Source organism: Cavia porcellus, unplaced genomic scaffold (assembly GCF_034190915.1).
Source record: "Cavia porcellus strain 051 isolate PalLab524CR breed Dunkin Hartley unplaced genomic scaffold, mCavPor4.1 scaffold_1, whole genome shotgun sequence".
Taxonomy (NCBI): Eukaryota; Metazoa; Chordata; class Mammalia; order Rodentia; family Caviidae; genus Cavia; species Cavia porcellus.
In genome coordinates, this window is record NW_026947484.1 from 55,585,726 (window position 1) to 55,607,150 (window position 21,425).

Consider the following 21,425-nt stretch of genomic DNA (forward strand, 5'->3'; position numbering starts at 1 on the left):
ATGTGTCGATGTGTTTGTACTGTGAATTTCTCCTGTAAGAGAAACCACATGATATTTAAATGTATGTCTGATTTGCTTCACTTAACATTATAGATTTAAGGTGCATCCATTTTCCTACAAGTGGCTCTACTCTGCTATTAAAGAAGGATTTGATTAGGATTTTTGCAGTGAAGTACCATGGTTCCTGCTGCTGGAGTTTTTGAGTGAGCTAGAGAAAGTGGGTAGAAAGTTATCAAATAAGAGAGAGGAGGAAGAGAACCTAAAGTTAACAAAGATTTTGTTGTAAGGGCGTGGCGGCCCAAGGGCTGGAAGAGTAATCGCAGAGCTAGAAAGAACCAAGTCCACACTGAGCTTAGAGGTGGGCGGAATGTGCGTTTAAACAAGTCTCCCTGAGAAGTACAATCTCCACAAGAACTCTGGGGAAGACCCGTGTAGCCAGCCTGCCGTCCCTGGGTTCTCAGAACTAGAGATGAAATCAGTCTCCTCCACGGCTGTGTTCTCATTTCCTCTGAACTAATATTGCCTTCAGAGGGCCAGAAACTACGTGACAGTGTATTTATCTGGGCATCACTAATGTCAAATTTGGCAATTATACCACAACTATCAAAGAAACTTGAATTAAATTTTCATGTAAATTCCCCTGCCAAGGACCTTCTTTTTTGCTCTGCACGTGCTAACAATAAATCTCTTATGTTTTTATTTGTCTAAAGTTTTTCAAAATTATTTTCCCTGGTTACAGAATTCTAGGCTGGATGTTTATTATTTTATTTTTTTTTTTTCTCAGCGTGTTGCAAACCTTTCTCTGTGCTCTACTGTCTTCCGTAGTTTCTATTAAGTCAGCTATCAGGAGTACTCTTCCCCTGTTGAAGGCAGCATATCTTTTAGAGTTTAATATCTTTTAAATTTGTCTTCCTTCCAGCGTATTAATCATGATGTCTAAGTGTCATTTTCTTAGTATTTAGAAGTCCTTAGAGTTTCATAAATATGTGGATGTGTTCTTTGGTTAATTTTGAAAAGATAAAGCCTTTATCTTGTCAAATGTTGCTTCTGCCCGTTTTTCTATCTTCACTGTTGTGGATTGTAATGTTCGGGCTTTTCAGAGATTCTACCTATCTGTCTATTAGTGGTACCTTATGAACTTAATGCTTTGTCAGGTCTAATCCCAGAATTCATTCCACGATGGTTGCATAATACCTAGTAGAAACTCAGTTGCACCCAGAATTAGGGAATGAATTTTTTGAGCAGAATCGTGGGTAGAGTTGAGTTCATGCTTTAAGGTATCATTGTGTATCCAGATAAATAGAGAGATAGATAGATGGATAGGGATATAGGTAGAGACATATTGCTTTCTGGATTTTTTCCCCGATTTTTTAGGGGCCCATATTTCTGTGTAATAGCTTCAGTTTACCTATTTTCTCATATACTAGTTTGAAGACCAACCTGTTGCTATAAATACATCTGGTAGGAGCTTTTTAGTTATTGTATTTCTAGTTGTACAGTTTCTATTTCATTCTTTTTGATGGATTTCAGCTCACTAATAAAATCTTCCACCTTGTCGTCTTTTTTTTTTTTTTTTTTTTTTTTTGAGATAAATAGAAAGTTGCTTTTAAAACATATTTCTGATAACTCTACTATTTTGGTTACTCCTGGCCTGGTCTCAGTTACCCCCCTGGCCTAGTTCTGTTGTTTGTTTTGCCTTTCCCTTAGTGCTGGAATGCTTAGTATTTACTGGTTGGATGTTGTGCATTGCATTTAAAAGTTGTTATCTGGGCGATACTGTCTTTCTCTTGACATAGTTCACCTTATCTCTTTTGACAGGCAGCTAGAATAGGTAAAGATGACCTCCGTCCATGTGGAACTTGGCTTGATGGGGATCAGGTTTGAATTCTGTAGGGCTTGGTCACCCTCCGGTGTTTCTTCTCTTATATCCTGCAGCCTTTCAGAGGTCCAAGTGAGTCTCTGTGTATTTCCTAGTAGTACCCCTTGGTGGGCCCTAAGTTCCAGGCTGCTGCATCAATGACAGCTTCTCTTTATAGCTACACTCCTGTGTGGAGACCTTAAGTAGTAGCACATCCGCAAGGTGAAATCCAGGGCTGAGTACAGCTTATCCCGTTTCACCTCCTGTCAGATGTAACAGCAGGAATGTATAGAAGAATGAAATACCAAAACAACAACAACAACAAAACAAATGGGAAAACCCTGCTTACCAGAAACGCCTGCTCTGACTGAAAGGGCTAACCTTGGTGGGGGGTACTCTGCAATGTAAGCTTGCATGTGGCAAGAGGGGTGCTCCTGCTTTTTGGAGACGTCTACATTTACAAAGCTATACCTTGTCCTCTAGAAAAACGCTTGTCATTCTTATGATAACACGTACGCACAGCTTTGCAAACAATTTTACAAGAAAAAAGTGAAAATTACTACTTAAAAATTTCTCCTTTTCTGCTGCCAGAGAGACCAGACATTAAGAGTCCTAGTATTATATTTAGTAAATTTACTAAAATTCACTAGAGATTGACTGCGAGCAGTCTTCTGTGTTGGATGTTTTCTATGGTTTATCTCATTTAAAACTAAGAAGATGTTGAGGTCCTAAGGACAACTATTCTTGCGCTTGGGGAAGCTGAATCTTCAACAGGGTTCAGAGCCTAGAAATAGACCGCGCGAGGAAGTTTGAGTTCCTATTGTTCTGACGCCAAGGTCCTTGTGCATTTCCAACAGTTCGCCCTCATTCCACAGAACTCGTCCGCTGCTCTCTGGAACTTGGAGGATTTTCCTTAGAGTGGGCACTTTGTGCGTAGGTAATCTCCCTGCCCAAAACATTTCTTTCAAGCATTTCCAGATTCTTCCTGCTCCTGCTCGGCCTCACTTTGATGTATGTGTAACATAAAGTGCTTCCATTTATAACTTCTATGGCAAATCTGGGAGTATTTTTTTTTTTTTTTTGTAATAAAGCGTTATGTGGGGACAGGAAGAAGTTAGTGGTGGGGTTTTATTTGTGGAGGATTCGGTGGGCGGGGCAGGATGCGGAGAGAAGTACTTTCTGCAGTGTCAGATGCATGAGTTACAGGAAATGATAGCTAGGATACAGCTCGGAGCTCGCCAGTGAGTCAGCATTGAGTCCCAGGCTGACAGATGAACCCTAGCCTTCCCTGCTCTCTGGAGAGAGATGGGGCTGGAATCCTGGAGAGTCTGCCTCCCCCGAGGGAGCCGTTCATGGCAGAGGGAGACGCACAGAGCAGTGCTTCCATTTTCATGCAGCTGTTTCCATGTTTCCTGAGGAATAATGAATGGTTCTGATTCTTTCTCCTGATGCCCAGCAGACAGATCCAATGACCTCCTTTCTATCCAGAGAATGGAGTTTGAGATCAGTGCAGAATCTAGCCTCAGAGTGACTATTGTCCTTGTGCTCTGCTTCACCTTTCTCGGGTCTTGAAAAATGGGAGAACACTGTGGGAAAGTAAGACGAGGAAATGCTGCTTGAGAGAAGTGGCAGGCATGAAAAGGCATCTCTCAGCACAGCTGAGAACGCGTGCGTGACACACTAACTCTGAACCAGTGTGGTTCATGTGTCAGAAGCGCAATAATGGTTTTAACTTCATCTTCCAGGTTGATAAATTGGCACAAGTTCTAAAGTTTATGCCAAGTCTAACCCATTTCTATTTTAAAATAACCATTTCAGCTGGGTGTGGTGGCGTGCACCTGTAATCCCAGCACTCAAGAGGCTGAGGCACAAGAATCATTGCAAGTTCAAGACCAGCCGGGGCTACAAAGTGAGCTCAAGGCTAGCCTGAACTGCACAGTGAGACCCTGTCTCAAAAAAAAAAATTATTTTATTTGTGAGGAAAATAATGAACCAGATTTACTTTAGGACATTTTCCCCCAGACTTTTTAAATTTTTACTTTTATTGGTATACGTTTGGAGTACATAATGATTACATTTCGGGGAGTTGGTCCATGCACATTACACATCTGAATTCTTTTTAAAATTCCTCTCCCCTCCATCCATTGCATTCTCATTCGCTAAATTGCTCAACTTTTAAAGTCAATCAGGTCACCCTAGATAATGTCTTTGCCCAGAGGCCAATCTGTGGTTCCTTTTCTTCCTTAGGAGAAGCTCTGTTACTTATCCCCATTCTACGAATAAGGAAACTAATGACTTGCAGGGCTGAAGAAACTTTACCAGGATAACAAGCTCTAGTACTAGTGAAGTTCTCTCACACCGATGACTTCAAGGTCCTCACAACTTCTCACCAGAGTACAAAATGGTGTGTTCCTAGGCTCCGATCTACCATGCTAAGGGTAGCATTTTAATGATGTAACTTGCTGTTGGATCAATCATCCATTAAGAAAAAAAATCACATTGCAAATTATTATCTCCTTGCAAAACTAAGATTCTGAAACTCACAAGTACTTGACTTCTGCTTCACTTAGAGAAATTCCGCTTAGCAGGGGTGTACATAAAGCTGTGTGTATGATTTTAAGGAGACAAAGCAGCACAGTAAGTACGTGGTTGAGTGGTTGGATTTCCCCCAGAATCTGAAGTAATTCTTTACTGTTCTATGTGATTTCTCTGAAAACCCATAGGTGTAGGGAACTGAGAATTAGTAAATGTTTTACTGTATCGTGCGGTAGCTAGAAAGGACAGTTTTGGCTGGGGAAAGGATGGTATTATTGGAAAGACAAGCACTAACCATTTCCTGAAATTGACCATTGCATTAGCCCAGCAGAGCCCTAATATCCCTTTTTAATAAGTAGATGGTGTTCAAAGCGCTTTTAAATTTTTTATTATGAACATTATATAATTTAATGCTGTTTTTTAGCTTTATTGAAGAATTGATGTGCAATAAACTGTACATCTTTAATGTTTAGTTTCTCATCTGTGAAACATGACTTCAATAGATGATGAATCAGTCCAGCCCTTTCCCCTATTTGAAAGACAAAAACCCAGCCATTTAGTTTCTCCATCTAATTTGTAGAAAGAACCTGGACAGGGAGGACTCAGCTGATTGAGTCTGGATTCTAATCTTACCCTCATGAGCTCCATGAAATTCATTGCATGCCCTTCATTTATCTAGCTCTTAATTTTCCCATCTGAAAAATTGAGGGGGTTGGACTAGATGGTCCCCAGGGTTCCCCACAGCACTAAAGTTCAATAAAGCTAAGAGGCCAGGCATGCTTAGGGTACTGGCTTGTGACCAGATGGTTTTATGTAAAACCGTGATGTCCCCAGTGGCTGGGTATCAGCTGTGCTGCCCCGGCTCTCCCTGCTTGGCTTGATTGGTCATTGTGAAATCCTTGCATTTCTTTCCCTTGTCTTTCATCTTGATTCAAGGTCACTGTGTCCTTGTGTCCAGGATGGTCTTCCATGCCTTCTGGAACCACTTTTCTTGAGAATTTAGAGTTAAGGCATGGTGATGCTAGGAACAGAGTGAACCTTATGCAAAGAGCCTGCGAGGGCTGACAGAGCCACCAGCTCTCTGCATAGCTTCCAGATAGCTTGGACATTTTATTGGGGGACAGTGACAGGCTGTGTTGGATGGAGTTCAGGCCTGGGGAAAGAGAAGCAGATTGGAGTTTAATTAAAATTCTCATCCCAACTTTGCCCGTCTCCTTGCCAAGTCAACAACCAGCCTTTCTGTTGGTGGTTCCAGTGACTCTCCCGTAATGACAGGCAGAATTGCCTCGAAAGTTCTGGCAAATTCACCTGTGATGTCAGTATGCATGCATGCCAGAGGCTTTAGCCATGCTGGGCACGCTGCCTTGTTTCTCCTGTGGTTTTGGAGATGCCTGGTCCGCCCCTGCCAGTGTTCCTGGTGGCAGACAAGCTTTGGAAAGAGCAAGGGATGCAAAGAGAATGATTGCAGGTGGGCAATCAGTCTGAACCCAGCTGAGAGATGGTTCCGAACTGCTTCTGTGTTTCAGAGAGCTAAGCGGGATTTGTGAGGCTGGGCTGCTGTGACGTCGTCCAGGCCCACCATGAGGCTCTTCCTGCTCTGTGTCTACATGCTACTCCTGAGGGCCTCCCAGTCCAGAGCAGTCAGCTTTCCTGAAGATGATGAGCCCCTTAACACGGTTGACTACCACTGTAAGTCGCCCCTGCAGTCTCCTTCCCTAAGCAGGAAGCTCTCTCTCTGCCTTTCCCTTTTCCAAGCCTGCTCTGCTCCATTTTCACACAGAGAGATTTTTACAAGTCTTTGAAACGCTTTGCATATTAATTGACCTGTGATCATTTCCAAATGTTTGGAGGACACAGAAACTCATAGAAATAGGTTACGTATTCTCCGTAAAAAGGCAAAAGACCATTTGCTGACACTCACCAGCCTTTGTTCATTTATATTCAAGACCTTAAGAGAGGAATTTAGTTAAAACCCTTCTACAACTAGTATATACAGCTAATCAATGCTGTCTATTGATTCTTCAGTTCCATAATCCTGACTGATGGTGGAGCCCATTTTTGCTTGCAGACTCCAGGCAATATCCGGTCTTCAGAGGACGCCCTTCAGGCAACGAATCGCAGCACCGGCTGGACTTTCAGCTGATGTCAAAAATCCGAGACACACTCTATATTGCTGGCAGGTAATTTTCCTCTGGTTGGTTTATTAGATTAAAATTCTTTTCTCTTGTGGTGCTTGCATTAATGTGTCTAGTTCATAAAAAACTAATATGTGATAGTGATCAAGAATTGCAAGTAGCCAAAAATATTCACTCAGAAGAGTCACTGTTGTGAGTGAAATACAGAGTCAAAGCCCTCAGTAGTGCCACTTTATTAGTGCCACCCAGAAATCATACGCCTTTCTTTTCTCCTAAAGCAGCAAGGGGAAAAAAATTCTTCTTTAACTTTGAATTATTCAAGCAAATATTAGATAGATACCTATGCTAATACCAAGTAGCTGCTTGACCCTTGCCTGGAAAGGAAAGCTTTCTTTGCTCCCTGACAGCAGTGTGTAGAAAAGTAACTCACTAATGCAAAAATACTCTTCCTAGACTTGTTTGAGACAGAGAAAATCTAGATGATTTCCAACACACAATCAAAGCAGATCTGTAAAAATAAAATCAGAAGTGGCTTACCATCCTTGTACATTCACGTGATCTGACTCTCTGCCTCTTTTTTTTTCCAAAAGGGATCAAGTTTATTCGGTAAATTTAAATGAAATTCCCAAAACGGAAGTCGTACCAAGCAAGGTGAGTAATGATAACCTCCAGAATAATTTACATTCTACAAGAATTTGCATAACGCCCCACCCCTCCGTGCTATGTTCCCAGTTAAAATCTCAACGTTGACTTTGCTTGGTTAATATAGAAGCTGACATGGCGGTCAAAACAACAGGACCGAGAGAACTGTGCTATGAAAGGCAAGCATAAAGTAAGTGCCTGCTGGATTTAGTCTTTTCTGAGCTCGATCCCACGACATCAGCATGTGGGCAGTCTAGCAACATAATGGTTACTTTCTCTAGGACGAATGCCACAACTTCATCAAAGTGTTTGTTCCAAGAAACGACGAGGTGGTTTTCGTTTGTGGCACCAATGCCTTCAACCCTATGTGCAGATACTATAGGGTAAGCATATCTCACATGTGCTGCTTTCTCCACCAGCCTTTCCCCCTTCCCTGGTAATGCTGTTGGAGTTGAATCCCTTTCTGCTATAACTCAGTCATTTGTTTTTTTCTCTAATGCTATAAAAAAATAAAAACAGAATTCCATAAATAGAATTTCAATACAAATAAAGCAATATTGTCTTCCAACAGGTACATTGAACAGATGTGACATCAGCTATTTATTTTTCTTTTGTAGCTGAATACCTTAGAGTATGATGGGGAAGAAATTAATGGCCTGGCAAGGTGCCCATTTGATCCCAGACAAACCAATGTTGCCCTTTTTGCTGGTAAGAACCTTTAGTGTAATGAATGTAAATGATTAATGGCATTGAAGGTACAAAAAGAATTTAAAGGAAGGAGAAAAGCTCACCAGTTGGATAGACATCTTGGTGCAAGCATTTCAAAGGCTAAAATCTATGAACAGATTTTTTTAAAAGACAAAGTTAAAAGCAAGGAGATTTCAGTGACTGTGATAAGCTTTCTGAAAAGTGGTTCTGTTAACTAAGCTGGTGACCCTGAATAAGTTGGTTAACTTTGAGTGTTTAGATCCCTCATCTGGAAAATTAGGTCACACCGTGGGCCAGCCTGCCAAAGGTAGAGAGCCAACGTCAGGTGTTGGGTGGTCCACAGGGATCCCAGAGATACAGGTGAACATGACACAAAGACTGTAGCCCGCTGCGTGGGCTAATGCCCTGCAGGATAATTACAGTGATTTTACCAAATTATAACTTGGGTTTCAGATGGCAAGTTGTATTCCGCCACGGTGGCTGACTTCCTGTCCAGTGACCATGTTATTTATCGAAGCATGGGTGATGGGTCTGCCCTTCGTACAATCAGATATGATTCCAAGTGGATAAAAGGTACCTGGGAAGAGGGGTGTCCTGGGGTCCCTGGGGAGAGCAGTCCAGGCACCTGGACTGTGTGCAGGACTTTGGTAGTGAGTGGGAGCCTCGCTGGGGAAAGAGATGAAGTGAGGGGGACTCTCAGGAGAGTAAGTTCACTTGGACAGTTACACGCATATGTGTGCATACACACACCTGTACGCACACACTCATACAAACCCAGAGAGACATCTTTGTCTACCAATTTATCTACTCTAAACGCAAATGCGACTACTTGTCTACTTCCACCTGTCTACCTTAGAGAGCTAACCCTCAGAACGGGTTAGTCCGCATCTGCACGCAATCATTTTTTTCTTGAGATTCTAGAAATCGGATTTTTTTTTTCTCTACGTATAAGAATTTTTCCTCCCTGGTTAAATAGGTTAATGAGTAAATCTGTTGGAACAAAGACCTTTGCTGCAGGTCAGTTCCCTGCAGGGCTCTTTGCAGCCCATTAGCTCACTTTAAAGATGCTGGGTTCCCTGAAGCTTGAACACACCCACATCCGGGACTCCTCAGAGCTTCTACCTTGAATGTAACTAAATACCTTCTGTCCAGCATACCTGTAGTCAGGGTCTTATTGTGCTAATTGTGCATCCTTTAGGAACTAGTTTGTTTCCAATTTTTCTTTCAGAGCCACACTTTCTTCATGGCATAGAATATGGCAACTACGTCTATTTCTTCTTTCGAGAAATTGCTGTAGAACATAACAATTTAGGCAAGGCAAGTATCTGCAGGTATTGTGGACTTGCATCATGTGGAATTGGGACCACTTTGGCAGCTCGATGGACGCTTTCCTGACCTGCTTTCCCACACTCAGCTTGGTGCACGGGAGGCCAAATGCAGAGCTGGGCTGCTTATTGTGGGAATCTTTGCTGGAAAACACCTGAACAATGGCCAGAGTAGAAACAGCAGCCTTGGCTGTGAACGGCTTTCCCATTTTTTTTTTCTGTCACATACAGACTATTCTACAGCTACCCTTGAGCTTGGAGGCATCTTTTCCTCTTTAGAAATCCATTGATAGCCAGATCTTTTGCAGCGTCAAAAGGCGGTTGGAAAACAAGACCTCCTACCCCAGTTAGAGTATTTCGGGAAAACGCAGCATGATCTTAAAGCTTCATGACCACTTTATGCGCAGGGTACAGCCAGTATGTTTCATTAACAATATGGGAAGCAAAATCAGAGAACAGGTGAGGGAATGGTTTTCCTTCAGCACTGGGACTAGATAGCTCGTGTCTCGGGGAGCATGTTTGGCAGAACAGGAAATTACCCTTTTTTCCTCCAAGGTAGATGTAGTTTACATTCTTACTGTACAGACCCCTAAGGGGAAAGGCTGCTAGATTCTTTTGTACCAGATGCCATTAGCATTTTTTGATCCCTCTGATAAATAGCTCTTCCTTTCCATTCCTCTCCCCTGTTTAAAACCTGTTGCTTCACTTTTTTGTCCCTGGGCAGGCTGTCTATTCCCGAGTGGCCCGCATCTGTAAAAATGACATGGGTGGCTCCCAGCGGGTCCTGGACAAACACTGGACTTCATTTCTGAAGGCTCGGCTTAACTGCTCTGTGCCCGGAGATTCATTCTTCTACTTCGATGTTCTGCAGTCTATCACAGACATCATACAGATCAACGGGGTCCCCACTGTGGTCGGGGTGTTTACCACGCAGCTCAACAGGTGAGGACAGGTCCCTGGGGCTTCGGAAGTTGCTCTGAGCTCGATCACAGGACCAAGCCCAGGCCCCTAATCCCCAGCCTCTTCCCAACGGGTTTGCTTCTTTTGCAGCATCCCCGGTTCTGCAGTCTGTGCGTTTAGCATGGATGACATCGAGAAAGTATTCAAAGGGCGATTTAAAGAACAGAAAACTCCGGATTCTGTTTGGACAGCAGTCCCAGAAGACAAAGTGCCAAAGCCAAGGTAAAGGAAAAGTCAAGAAGGATTTTGCTTGGAATAAAATTCTGTGGCCACAGGAAGCATCCATCCATCTATCCACACATCCATGCATGCATCCATCCCCAGAGAGCCGCAGGGCGTCCCTCCTCAGGACAGTCCCTCTGTGACCCCTATGAGCTTTTCCCAGCCCACGGACTTGAACAGGGACAGCCTGCTGAAGGCAGGGTGGTAGCACTGTGCTTGGGTCCTGCAGACTGTCTTCTCCACTTCTCCCTGATCCGGCACTTGTTCGCTGGACCCTCTGTGGGGGAGGTGAGCAGTTAGGGGACGCCGTCTTCCTTTTAGGCCCGGGTGCTGTGCAAAGCATGGCCTCGCCGAGGCATACAAGACCTCCATCGAATTCCCCGACGAGACCTTGGCTTTCATCAAGTCCCACCCGCTGATGGACGCTGCTGTGCCGCTCATCGCTGATGAGCCCTGGTTCACCAAGACACGTGTCAGGTGAGCTGGCGTGGGAAGCAGAGGTGACCCCTGCCCTGGGCATGCTGGGGTTCTTGGTCCCCTCCCCACCTGAGGGTGACTCAGCCACCTCCTCCCACAGGTACAGGCTGACGGCCATCGCTGTGGACCACACGGCAGGGCCCCACCAGAACTACACTGTCATCTTCGTCGGCTCTGAGGCTGGGGTGGTCCTGAAAGTGCTGGCAAAGACCACCACCTTCTCTCTGAATGACAGCGTCTTGCTAGAAGAGATCGAAGCCTACAACCAGGCCAAGTAGGTGGATTTCCCAAGCAGACGGCTCATATGTTTCTGGGGCGTGCTTCATCCCATCCTTTCCCTGCAGCCCTCTCGCTTAGCTGCAGTTTGGCATATTTGGGTTTTGTGTTCTTTTTTCCTTGACTGTTTTTGTTCTGTTCTGTTTCCTGAGCCTATGAGGGTGAGGAAGGTGAACAGTCCAGAAGTTTAGGAAAAAAGTCTGCAGCCTTGTTTTTCACCTGTGGAGGATGAGAACCTGTGCACACTCCTGCCCTTTCCTGCAGGCGTATTTCAGGAGGCTGCGTGTGAGAAAGCATCTAAGCACGCACATGCACCAAGCATGTTCCTGATGGCTTGGCACTTTCTGTCAGTCAGTGAGATAAAGATAAAAAGGTGATTGCAATGGTTAAAATGGACATGAAATACGTGTGAGAAATGAAACAAGGGAGGCTAAAGAGAGGTCTGGAAACAGTTTGCAGGAAGGATTTCAATGCATTGGAGCATCCTTCTTTACAGCCTCCATCCTCCATAAATACAGTTCCCTTTCACCTTCGTAATAGGAGTGAGATCTTCAGAAAACCCTTTGTCCAGCCTGGGATTTGAGCAGCCCTGCATAGCCACAAAGATGAATCACGGAGTGATTCCTTCCCAAGCTTTGTACATCCTGTTTCACTTTTAAGGATATTTTTTTAAGACTGCCCCAGCTTGTAGGAATTGCAAAACTAAACAGTGTTGGCTTGTGAGGTTTGCGTCACTTTGGCCTGGCTGCACCTGTGACTTCAAAATGTTTCCTGTAAAATAGGTGCAGTGCTGAGAATGAGGAAGACAAAAAGGTCCTCGCGTTACAGCTGGACACGGATCACCATGCTCTGTTCGTGGCTTTCTCGAGCTGCGTCATCCGAATACCCCTCAGCCGCTGTGAGCGGTACGGATCCTGTAAGAAGTAAGCCTATGTTTTTTGGAGCCTTTTCCCCGCTGTGGTATGGGGGCTTGAGCCAGTGGCCTTTGCAATTAGCTACATAGCGGTTCCTTTTTTGCGTTTTGTTTTGCGACACGGTCTCCCTAAGTTTCCCAGCTTAGACTTGAAGTTGCCCCAGCCTCTCAGGGTGCTGGGGTTACAGGTGTGCATTCTTTATTTACGTGCGGCCTGGTACTGTGCACACCCGCGATGGCGAGAAAATCCGGGTGACACTGTGTTTGGCTGTGTGCAGGTCTTGCATCGCCTCTCGGGACCCATACTGCGGCTGGCTGAGCCAGGGGGCCTGTGGGAGAGTGACCCCGGGAATGCTGTAAGTATGAGTGGTCACATGCGCCACCCACCTTCATCTCCGGGGTCTTGAAAGCCAGGTGTTTTAGAAAAATGCCCTTTTATTTATTTTTTTTCTGATATGGGAGAAGAAATAGAAATAAGAAGAAAATCTGAACCAAGAGAAGTGGGGATAGAGCTAACAATACTCAAGGGACATGGTCACAGAGAAAAACCCAGTTCTCTTCTGCTCTGCTTATAGACATCCTAGCTCAGTTTGTAATAGAAATAGGCCCCTTTATTAGCAAGTCTCACTACAAGGCCTTTGCTTCTCTCTGCCCCTTCTTACTAACCAGTCTGTGTTCTTGATTCTACTCCATTGTCCCCGGGGTCCTATGAAGGCTGTTAACCGAAGACTTCTTTGCTTTCCATAACCACAGCGCTGGAGGGTACGAACAGGACACTGAGTTCGGCCACACGGCCCACCTAGGGGACTGCCACGGTAAGATGCCACCTTCCGTCCCGCCCACCGCTTCTTTTTGACCACATTTGCACGCGAACATTGTTTTACAAGCAGCCTTGGTAGAGGACGCGGACACGTGACCACCTAGCGTTTAGCTTAAACCTCGCAAAAGTTGAGCCGTTTGGTCCTGGGGGTGCAGTTGCCTAGAATCTTACGTTTTCTTTTCCTTTGCTGTTGACAATATTGTAGCAAATCTAGAGAAAGGCAGTCTAATCAGTAGGTAAATCTTCTAGTGTATAGTCTTTTCTTTTGGCTTTTTTAGTGAATGGGAATTCATAGATTTTATTTTATTTCATTTCATTTTATTTTTGGCTTTCCTTTCAGTTACTTTTCACTGATTACTTGTTCCTTTAATTCTTTTAGAAATTTTGCCTACTTCAGCCACACCAGATTACAAAATATTTGGCGGGCCAACCTCTGGTTAGTTTTTTTAATTTTTTTGAATTAACAACCTTTTCTTTCCTTGAGTTCAGCATTTTCAGCCCCCTTTCCCCTCCTCTGGCACAGTTTGGCAAACCTCCATTTTTCCGCTTTGACTCATGACCCCCTGACAGCACCAAAAGACTTCTCCTCACTCAGCTCTTCACCCCTGTGTAGCATGCGAACGGTCCATCATCGACCAGGGCACATCCCTTCAGAAAAGTCAGCTGGGTCCACATAAGCCCCATGCCCGCTGCACGCACGCCACCCTAGCTTTCCCCCCTCTCTCTTTCCCTGGCACCCCTTTGCATCGTGAATGATCCCTCTGGCCATCTATCCTGAATGGATGGCAGAATTTCATGTTTTCCCTCCCTCCTCACCTTCCCAAGACCTAGGAACCAAATACACATTCCCCCCAAATGTGTATTTGTGAGTTTTAACGATCTCTTCTGGAATGCTTTGTGATAATCCTGGGACTCTTGGAATGCCGTGGTGTTAATGATATGGCAGAAACTTTAGAAAGAAGCACGCTGGGTTGGGCTGTGCTAAGATGTTCAGTGAACCCTTCCCGCCCCCCATCTCTGTCTGTCTGGGATGGTTGCATTGGTCCAAATTGGGGTCACGGGTTTTAGTCTAAAATCCTATGCTTACCTTTGGAGAGAAAGCAGCTTGGTGAAGGGTGCTGAGAGAGCTAAAAGATTAAGCATTCAGCCCCATCACAGCTTCAAAGGCTCCCTGTCCTTTTGGGGAGAAAAGAATGGCAGATCTCCTGTATACCAGCATCCCTGTTCAGCTTGTAAATCCTCCTGCTCTTGCATGAGTTGCTGCTAACTCCTTAGAAGCAACTCCCCAAGTATTTAAGGGAACACAAGCAAATTCTCCATTGGCCCTGCAAAACCCACAGGTAGTCAGGGGGCCCACAGTAAAGCAGATGGACCTCTTAGGCGGGGCTGGCTTATCAGGTCCTGAATCGAGTGCTTCCTTGGGCTGACCCAGGTGCTTTCTGATGAAATCGCACTGTGGCTTCCACAGTGACGGAAGTAACATTTGCAACCACCTGTGAAAATACTTTTTCAAATATGCACCAAAAGCACAGAAATGAAATGATGATCTGTCACAAGAGGATGGGTGGACTGCAATGTAATCTGCCCCAGTTTGTTTTACCTCTTCTATAAGTCAAATTAATACCCACCTGGGCATGAGTAGGAATGTCTGAATGTCTTTCGTCTTGAAACCTGCTTAATATGTCTTTACTGTTCATTTTTTAGTTCGTATTCTTCTCTTGCAAGAAAGGGATTTGGTGTAGACTCCTCAGGTGTGTTTTTGCAGACTCCTAGAACAAACCTCAAGTAGCTTTGACTTAAACTTAACTGCCAAATGCTACAGACCGATGAGCATAAGCTTTGTGACGCTTCTTATGTTAATAAACATCTGTTTGCCACCACAGACATGGAGGTATCTTCATCTTCTGTTACCACAGTGGCAAGTATCCCAGAAATTACACCTAAAGTGATTGATACCTGGAGACCTAAACTGACGAGCTCCCGGAAATTTGTAGTTCAAGATGACCCAAACACTTCTGATTTTACTGATCCTTTATCGGGTATCCCAAAGGGTAAGGTCTTGCCAGGGAACTCATCTGTAACTGAGTGGAAACCTGATTCCAAGTGTGTGTGGTTCTCCAAGACCCCCCCCACTGCCCCCTCATGGGCCACCGTGACTTGGGGTGACTGTGGCTGGGTCCGCACGCGTTCTGGAAACGAACAGGGCTGGAAGGAAGGCTCTCAGGCACATGGCGAGTGACGCAGCCCCTTGGTCAGTCTAGTCTGTGTTGTGTCTGTCTGAAGGAACTGAGAGACTGCTGAATATTCTGGAATGTCAAGGGTCGCCCTTGCAACATGAAAAAACAGAACTCTAATGGTTATGTCCAAGAGCCTTTCCTAGCCTCTCAGTCGGCTTCGATTCAGAATGCAGTGTGAACGATTGCGTGTGGTGACAAGGTGCCTGAGTGTCACAGCAGTAGGCTGGCACACTGCTTGCTCTGTCACTGTCAGCCGCAGAAGAAGTAGTTATCAAACAGTTGCCTGCTGAGTTAGCTAATGAGATCCATTACTTCCCCCAAATATCTGTCCCTCCTTGTGGTATCAGGTTTCCACCCAGTTTGGATGACTCTTCTTCTTCATTTATGATTTGCATCTGTTGATTTTGGTTCATGTGTTTTCGTCATAAACAGTTTTAAATTCCTCCTTCTGCTTTGTTTTCTTTAGCAACGCTGTTTCTTGCCATTTTTCTTTTTCCTTTTTCCTTTTGTTTTTTCAGAGTGCCTCTAAATTTCATAACCCCAGAAACTGAGTATAAACAACTAATATTCAAAGGCCGTAGTACTAACCTTGAGCAACAGAATTTCCAAAACCGACTGACCGACTTATTCTGGGATAGCTGTGTGTAGAGCATGTAACAGACTTGGATACCTCTGAAGCTAACATTTCTTTGACTGTTAGATGTCTGTGGTTGCATTAAAAATTCCAGTATTTACAAACTAATTCACTCTTCCCTTCTAGGTTTAAGTGTTTCTCAGTATTTCCCGACAATGGTATCACTTAACTAATCTGTAGCTTAGTTTCTTATACTGTTTAGATTATTTTAATATAGCAGGTAATTCAAGAGTGCTTCACCCCAAGATGGAATAAAAAAAAAAAAACTCAAACCAAACACGAATATCTATATTTGTAGCTAACAATGACCAAGTGGTTGTTTTTAGTTGGTGAACAAATTATGTGTTTGTATTCTAGTTAGGTTAGCACAGATATATTAGCATAATTATTTAAAGATGACCTATATTTATGCTAATTCATACATTTCTTTAGTCCCCGAGGCAGCTGCCCATTCATCCTGATTTGTGAATTAGGAGAAAATCACGAGACTAAACATTTCATGGGTTAAAATTGGCTGTTTAGAAAATGTACACCTTCTCCCTCTATTTGTTAGGTATAAAATGGGGGTCTCTAACCTGTGTTTAAGAGAGATTGGGGATGGGGAGGACAGAAAAAACACAGATTGGCGGGAGATTAGTGTCATCTGACCATTTGAGCCATCCTGTGTATCTGGGAATGTAGGTAGAGAAAAAGAGTGTGGAGCTTGGCCTCTCTTGGACCCCCTGAGTTAAGCATGGCGGGTAGCAGGGGCTGGTAGAAGCCCCTTGCGGGTGGACACTTAGTGAAAGCTCTTCACCGAGGCTCATCCTGTTCCTGCTGCAGGTGTGCGCTGGGAGGTCCAGTCCGGAGAGTCCAACCAGATGGTGCACATGAACGTGCTCATCACCTGCGTCTTCGCCGCCTTCGTCCTGGGCGCCTTCATCGCGGGCGTCGCCGTCTACTGCTACCGGGACACGTTCGTGCGGAAGAACAGGAAGATGCACAAGGACGCGGAGTCGGCGCAGTCCTGCACAGACTCCAGCGGCAGTTTTGCCAAGCTCAATGGCCTCTTCGACAGCCCGGTTAAGGAATACCAGCAGAACATCGATTCTCCGAAGCTCTACAGCAACCTGCTGACCAGCCGTAAAGAGCTGGCCCCCAGTGGAGACACCAAGTCCATGGTGCTGGACCACCGTGGCCAGCCTCCCGAGCTGGCCGCCCTCCCCACACCGGAGTCTACCCCCGTGCTGCATCAGAAGCCCCTGCAGTCCATGAAGAGCCACTCGGACAAGGCCCACGGCCATGGGGCTTCCCGGAAGGAGACCCCCCAGTTCTTCCCCTCCAGCCCCCCACCGCACTCCCCGCTTGGCCACGGGCACATCCCCAGCGCTATTGTCCTCCCCAACGCCACACACGACTACAACACCTCCTTCTCCAACTCCAACGCCCACAAGGCCGAGAAGAAGCTGCAGCACGCGGACCACCCCCTCACAAAGTCGTCCAGCAAGAGAGACCACCGGCGCTCCGTGGATTCCAGAAACACCCTCAATGACCTCCTGAAGCATCTCAGCGACCCAAACAGCAACCCCAAAGCCATCGTGGGTGACATCCAGATGGCCCACCAGAGCCTCATGCTGGATCCTGTGGGGCCGATGTCTGAGGTTCCCCCCAAAGTCCCCAACCGGGAGGCATCGCTCTACTCTCCCCCGTCCACACTCCCCAGAAACAGTCCGACCAAGCGAGTGGACGTGCCAACCGCTCCTGGGGTCCCCATGACCTCCCTGGAAAGACAAAGGGGTTACCACAAAAACTCCTCCCAGAGGCACTCTATCTCCGCCATGCCTAAAAACTTAAACTCACAGAGCGGTGTTTCGCTGTCCAGACAGCCCAGTATGAACCGCGGGGGCTACGTGCCCACCCCCACGGGGGCGAAGGTGGACTATATTCAGGGGACACCCGTGAGTGTGCACCTCCAGCCTTCCCTCTCCAGACAGAGTAGCTATACCAGTAACGGCACCCTCCCCAGGACGGGACTAAAGCGGACGCCGTCCTTAAAACCTGACGTGCCACCAAAGCCTTCCTTTGTCCCTCAGACACCATCCGTCAGACCACTGAACAAGTATACCTACTAGGCCTGCGGCGTTCCACTCTGTGTGGCTTTATCCCTGTCCCTGACAGGTACCTGCAGAGGAGACACCTGCTTGGATTTGCAAGAGAACCAACCGGCCAGAGAGACCTCTCTCACTTTGCAGCATCACAACTCGCCCCATGAAGCCGCCGTGGCCAGGCTTCTGTGTACTTGCCTGCGAGAAGAGGAAGGGGCTGGTCATTCCATTTCTCCTGTGCGCAGCTCACGTGGTGTGTAGCTCGGAGGGGCTTCTTGGCCTGGCGAAAGAGCGGATTCGGTCCTTGGAGGAATCCGTGAACAAATACTTGAAAATGGGTTCCATTCAGACTGCCACTGTGTGTGGCCCTCCCATTCAATGTGAACACTGTAACTACGTATGCATTCACCTTGCCCTTGCACAAATGTCAAAAAATTTTTAAAAAAGATGGTAATGTCTCAAAGAAACAAACTTGTAGATTACCATGCAGTTTGCTGAAAATTCAGTCTTTGACCCAAACTGTAGCATTTTTTCCAACTGTAGGATGAGCATTTTTCAGATATGTGTGTGTGTGTGTGTGTGTGTGTGTGTGCGCGTGCGCGTGGGTGTGTGAGAGAGAGATAGTGAATTCTGTACCCACTAGGGTGCGTGGAGATGACGGTTGCATCTTTCTGTGCTATGGCGTTGTTTACATTGACTGAATAAGAGACACTCCCTTCTTCTTCCAGCAGTCCATTGGGTCCAGTTCCGAGAGAGGCTACAACCCGGACTCCTATAACACTCAAACATGAGCTCCATTTCTGTGGTGGTGCCCAATGCCAGAATGTAAGAGTTCCATAATTTTGTGCTGCTATCCCTTAAAACTTCTTATACCAGTCTTGCCAGCTTACGGAGCTAGAGCTATCAAGAGGTGCCCTTGGTTTTTCCACCAGTGTTGAGTAGGAAAACGTACCTGGCCACTGTGAACCAAGACCTGAGTCACTATTTAACCTCGGACACATTGGAAAGGGTTGATTCTGATTGGGTTTCTTTTTTCTCCATAGAGTAAAATTTTTTCACCCTAATTCTTCCTACCCCTGAGATTAAAAAAAAAGAAACAAACAAAAACAGGACAAAAGATCTATGAAAGGAACCGTAATTGGTGGAATAGGAAAGGTCTGTGAAAACATAATGGGTAGTTACAATCCTGTTGTCTCTGTTGTGTTATGTGAGGATTTTCTCCTGAGTCATGCAGGTTATGACGACGTACTGTAAATATCACCTGTGAGTTTACCTGAATCTGTGCATTTTGTGCCTTATTCATGAGAACGATAGAAGTCCTAAAACATGTCTAGTGTTTCCAATACAGCACATCCTTTACCGAGTGCCACTTGTAAATGTTTTTCAACCAGCACCTGAAAAGACTTTTACAAAAGGGGAAAAAAATCATACCAAATGACCTAGAGTAATGAATTGGTATGCGGTCCACCCGAGTCACAGCATTGCGTCCTTTGCCATGATACCCGTTCCACGCCTGCTTTCCTGGAATAAAACAGTGAAATTGTGAAGTTAGATGAGATTTCTAGGGGGGGAGATTCCACCTGCAGAAACCATAGAGAGTCACTGATACAAGGTGTGGCAGAAGCCGCTTACAGCGCTGCCCATGCCAATTTCAGTTGCTATGCTGCACACACACAGGCTGCCCATTATTTATTGAACCTATTCTAGAAAGTACCATGGCAGAGAAAGACTCCTGATCTAGCCAGACATTTGAGTTCGGGTCATTTCTGGGATAACGCTGACGCTCTATATTGCTTGGGAGAGGAGGAGATTTGGAAGACCAGGTCCCTTTTATACAGAACATAGAATCCTGATCGCGTTCTGCTTTTCCTTTAAGAACATTGTTTGATCAAGAACCTGATTTCCTGTGATCTCAAAAGCTAAACTGTCTGTCCTCGAAACACTTCAGCTTTGCAACTAAAATATTACCGATTAATAATAAATTAAACCAACCCACGATAAACACTACAGTCCACCACCGACAAACATGTGTTTGAATTTACCTTACCAATATTAATCCCAGCGTGGTAACTCTGTGTGACCCCAGATAACATTTTGTAACATCGTGTGGCCTTGTAGTTCGTGAGTTCTATCAGTATTTATGTTGAGATTTCTAACATTGAATCTAGTCTCTATCCTGTTAATTTAATTTTAAAATGCTTTATCCATTTGTGCAAAGGTAAACACAGATTGTATCTTTTTTAATGGTACGGCATAAAAAGTAACCCTAAAGTGAAGTGGCTCTATACTGTTTTATAGAGTACTTTAACATGTATAGATATCTTGTAAACTTGTATTGTGGATGTGTAAATAATATGTACTTTGGGTTTTTAACACCGCATGTAAAGTTCAAAATAAAATATACCAATCATTATATCCGGTTTCTTAATATGGAGGTGCATAATGTTACCACTTTCAAGTGTATCTTTACCTGTGAGAATTTCCTAAAAATCTACGAAGATGTTCCTCTCTGGAACATTAGCCATCTGGCCAAAGTTACATTACCACTGCCCCCTTGGAAGACAGATGCTGAAAGGCAGAGTCTGCAAACAATAGAGAGTGGTGTGCAACTCCAGCTAAGCTGTAACGCTGCATGCAGAAATTAATAAGAGACCTCAGTGTGGCACACATCTGAATCCCAGCACTCAGGAGACTGAGGCAGGAGGATCACCATGAGTTCAAGGCCAGCCTGAGCTAGATAAGGAGGCCCTGTTTGTGAAATAAACAGAATCACATGTTTTGGGCAGACATACTAGTAGCTCACATCATCAGGTGTTTAGTTCAACCAGTATTTTTTTTTTAATTCACCACATACATTCCCGATGAAAGTTTAAATGTCAGGTTCAGTATGTATAGGGTTCTTGCAGTTGGGTGTGTGACATTTCTCAATTCCATGGTTTTCATTGGAAAAAATCTGTTGGAAGATATAGTCCCTAAATACTAAAACAAAAAGTAAAAATCATGTGGTCAGCTGGTGGCCACTGTCCCTGCCCCTTGGGGACAGTGAAAGTGTCAAGCCATTTCCAAATGAGGCAAGGCAGGGGCTAGTGACCTCTACCCCCCATCGTGTCCTGGACTGTGTCCCCTTTCAGTGCCCACCATGGCTTCCCCCCACCCGCATCTTCCCAGCATCCTCACAGAACAGCCAAGTTGAAGGGCAGAAACTGTCCTTTTCCTCCTTGGGTGTTACTCTCTCTCGCTGTCACCTTCTTGGGGTGCTGCACGTCTGGGTCAGCCCAGTGGCATGGGGTCCTTTTTCCTGTTGCAGTGTGCTCCAGTCTGGGAGATGGAGAGTTTGCCTGAGGCAGTCCTCTGGTGGGAGAGACAGATGGCTGGGGTCCCCCTGTGCCCCTTCTCCTTGCTCCCAGATCTGCAGCTGTGGAGAAAGTGGTAGAGGTACAATCCAGAGCTCTTGGGTAGCACACACAAGGCCTTGAGTTCATTCCCCAGTGACCCCCACCACAGACGCACACACGTGCACACATAGGACCACAGGTTTTCTCCTTTTGTAGAGGTTCTTATCCTTGATAGTTTACGGAAGGCTAGGAACTGCAAGTTGA

General features: G+C 45.3%; 1 protein-coding gene across 14 annotated transcripts in view; it reads left to right on the forward strand.

The window, feature by feature from the left end:
* The window catches only part of Sema6d (semaphorin 6D), a 559,259-nt gene extending 539,020 nt beyond the window's left edge, over nt 1-20,239 (forward strand). For 3 of the 14 annotated variants that reach the window (XM_063248202.1, XM_063248196.1, XM_005004555.4), the window contains 18 exons: nt 5,920-6,082; nt 6,462-6,573; nt 7,119-7,179; nt 7,298-7,360; nt 7,452-7,553; nt 7,788-7,878; nt 8,332-8,451; nt 9,107-9,195; nt 9,928-10,145; nt 10,254-10,385; nt 10,707-10,862; nt 10,963-11,136; nt 11,921-12,061; nt 12,330-12,407; nt 12,766-12,866; nt 13,251-13,307; nt 14,755-14,922; nt 16,565-20,239. In XM_063248202.1, coding sequence (XP_063104272.1) covers nt 5,974-6,082; nt 6,462-6,573; nt 7,119-7,179; nt 7,298-7,360; nt 7,452-7,553; nt 7,788-7,878; nt 8,332-8,451; nt 9,107-9,195; nt 9,928-10,145; nt 10,254-10,385; nt 10,707-10,862; nt 10,963-11,136; nt 11,921-12,061; nt 12,330-12,407; nt 12,766-12,866; nt 13,251-13,307; nt 14,755-14,922; nt 16,565-17,853 — 3,261 coding nt within the window. In that variant the 5' untranslated portion in view covers nt 5,920-5,973 and the 3' untranslated portion in view covers nt 17,854-20,239. The remainder of the gene's footprint in view (nt 1-5,919; nt 6,083-6,461; nt 6,574-7,118; nt 7,180-7,297; nt 7,361-7,451; nt 7,554-7,787; nt 7,879-8,331; nt 8,452-9,106; nt 9,196-9,927; nt 10,146-10,253; nt 10,386-10,706; nt 10,863-10,962; nt 11,137-11,920; nt 12,062-12,329; nt 12,408-12,765; nt 12,867-13,250; nt 13,308-14,754; nt 14,923-16,564) is intronic. The other 11 variants (XM_005004556.4, XM_063248227.1, XM_003471849.5 and 8 more) reach the window with 11 other exon arrangements.
* Nucleotides 20,240-21,425: the final 1,186 nt, after the last annotated feature.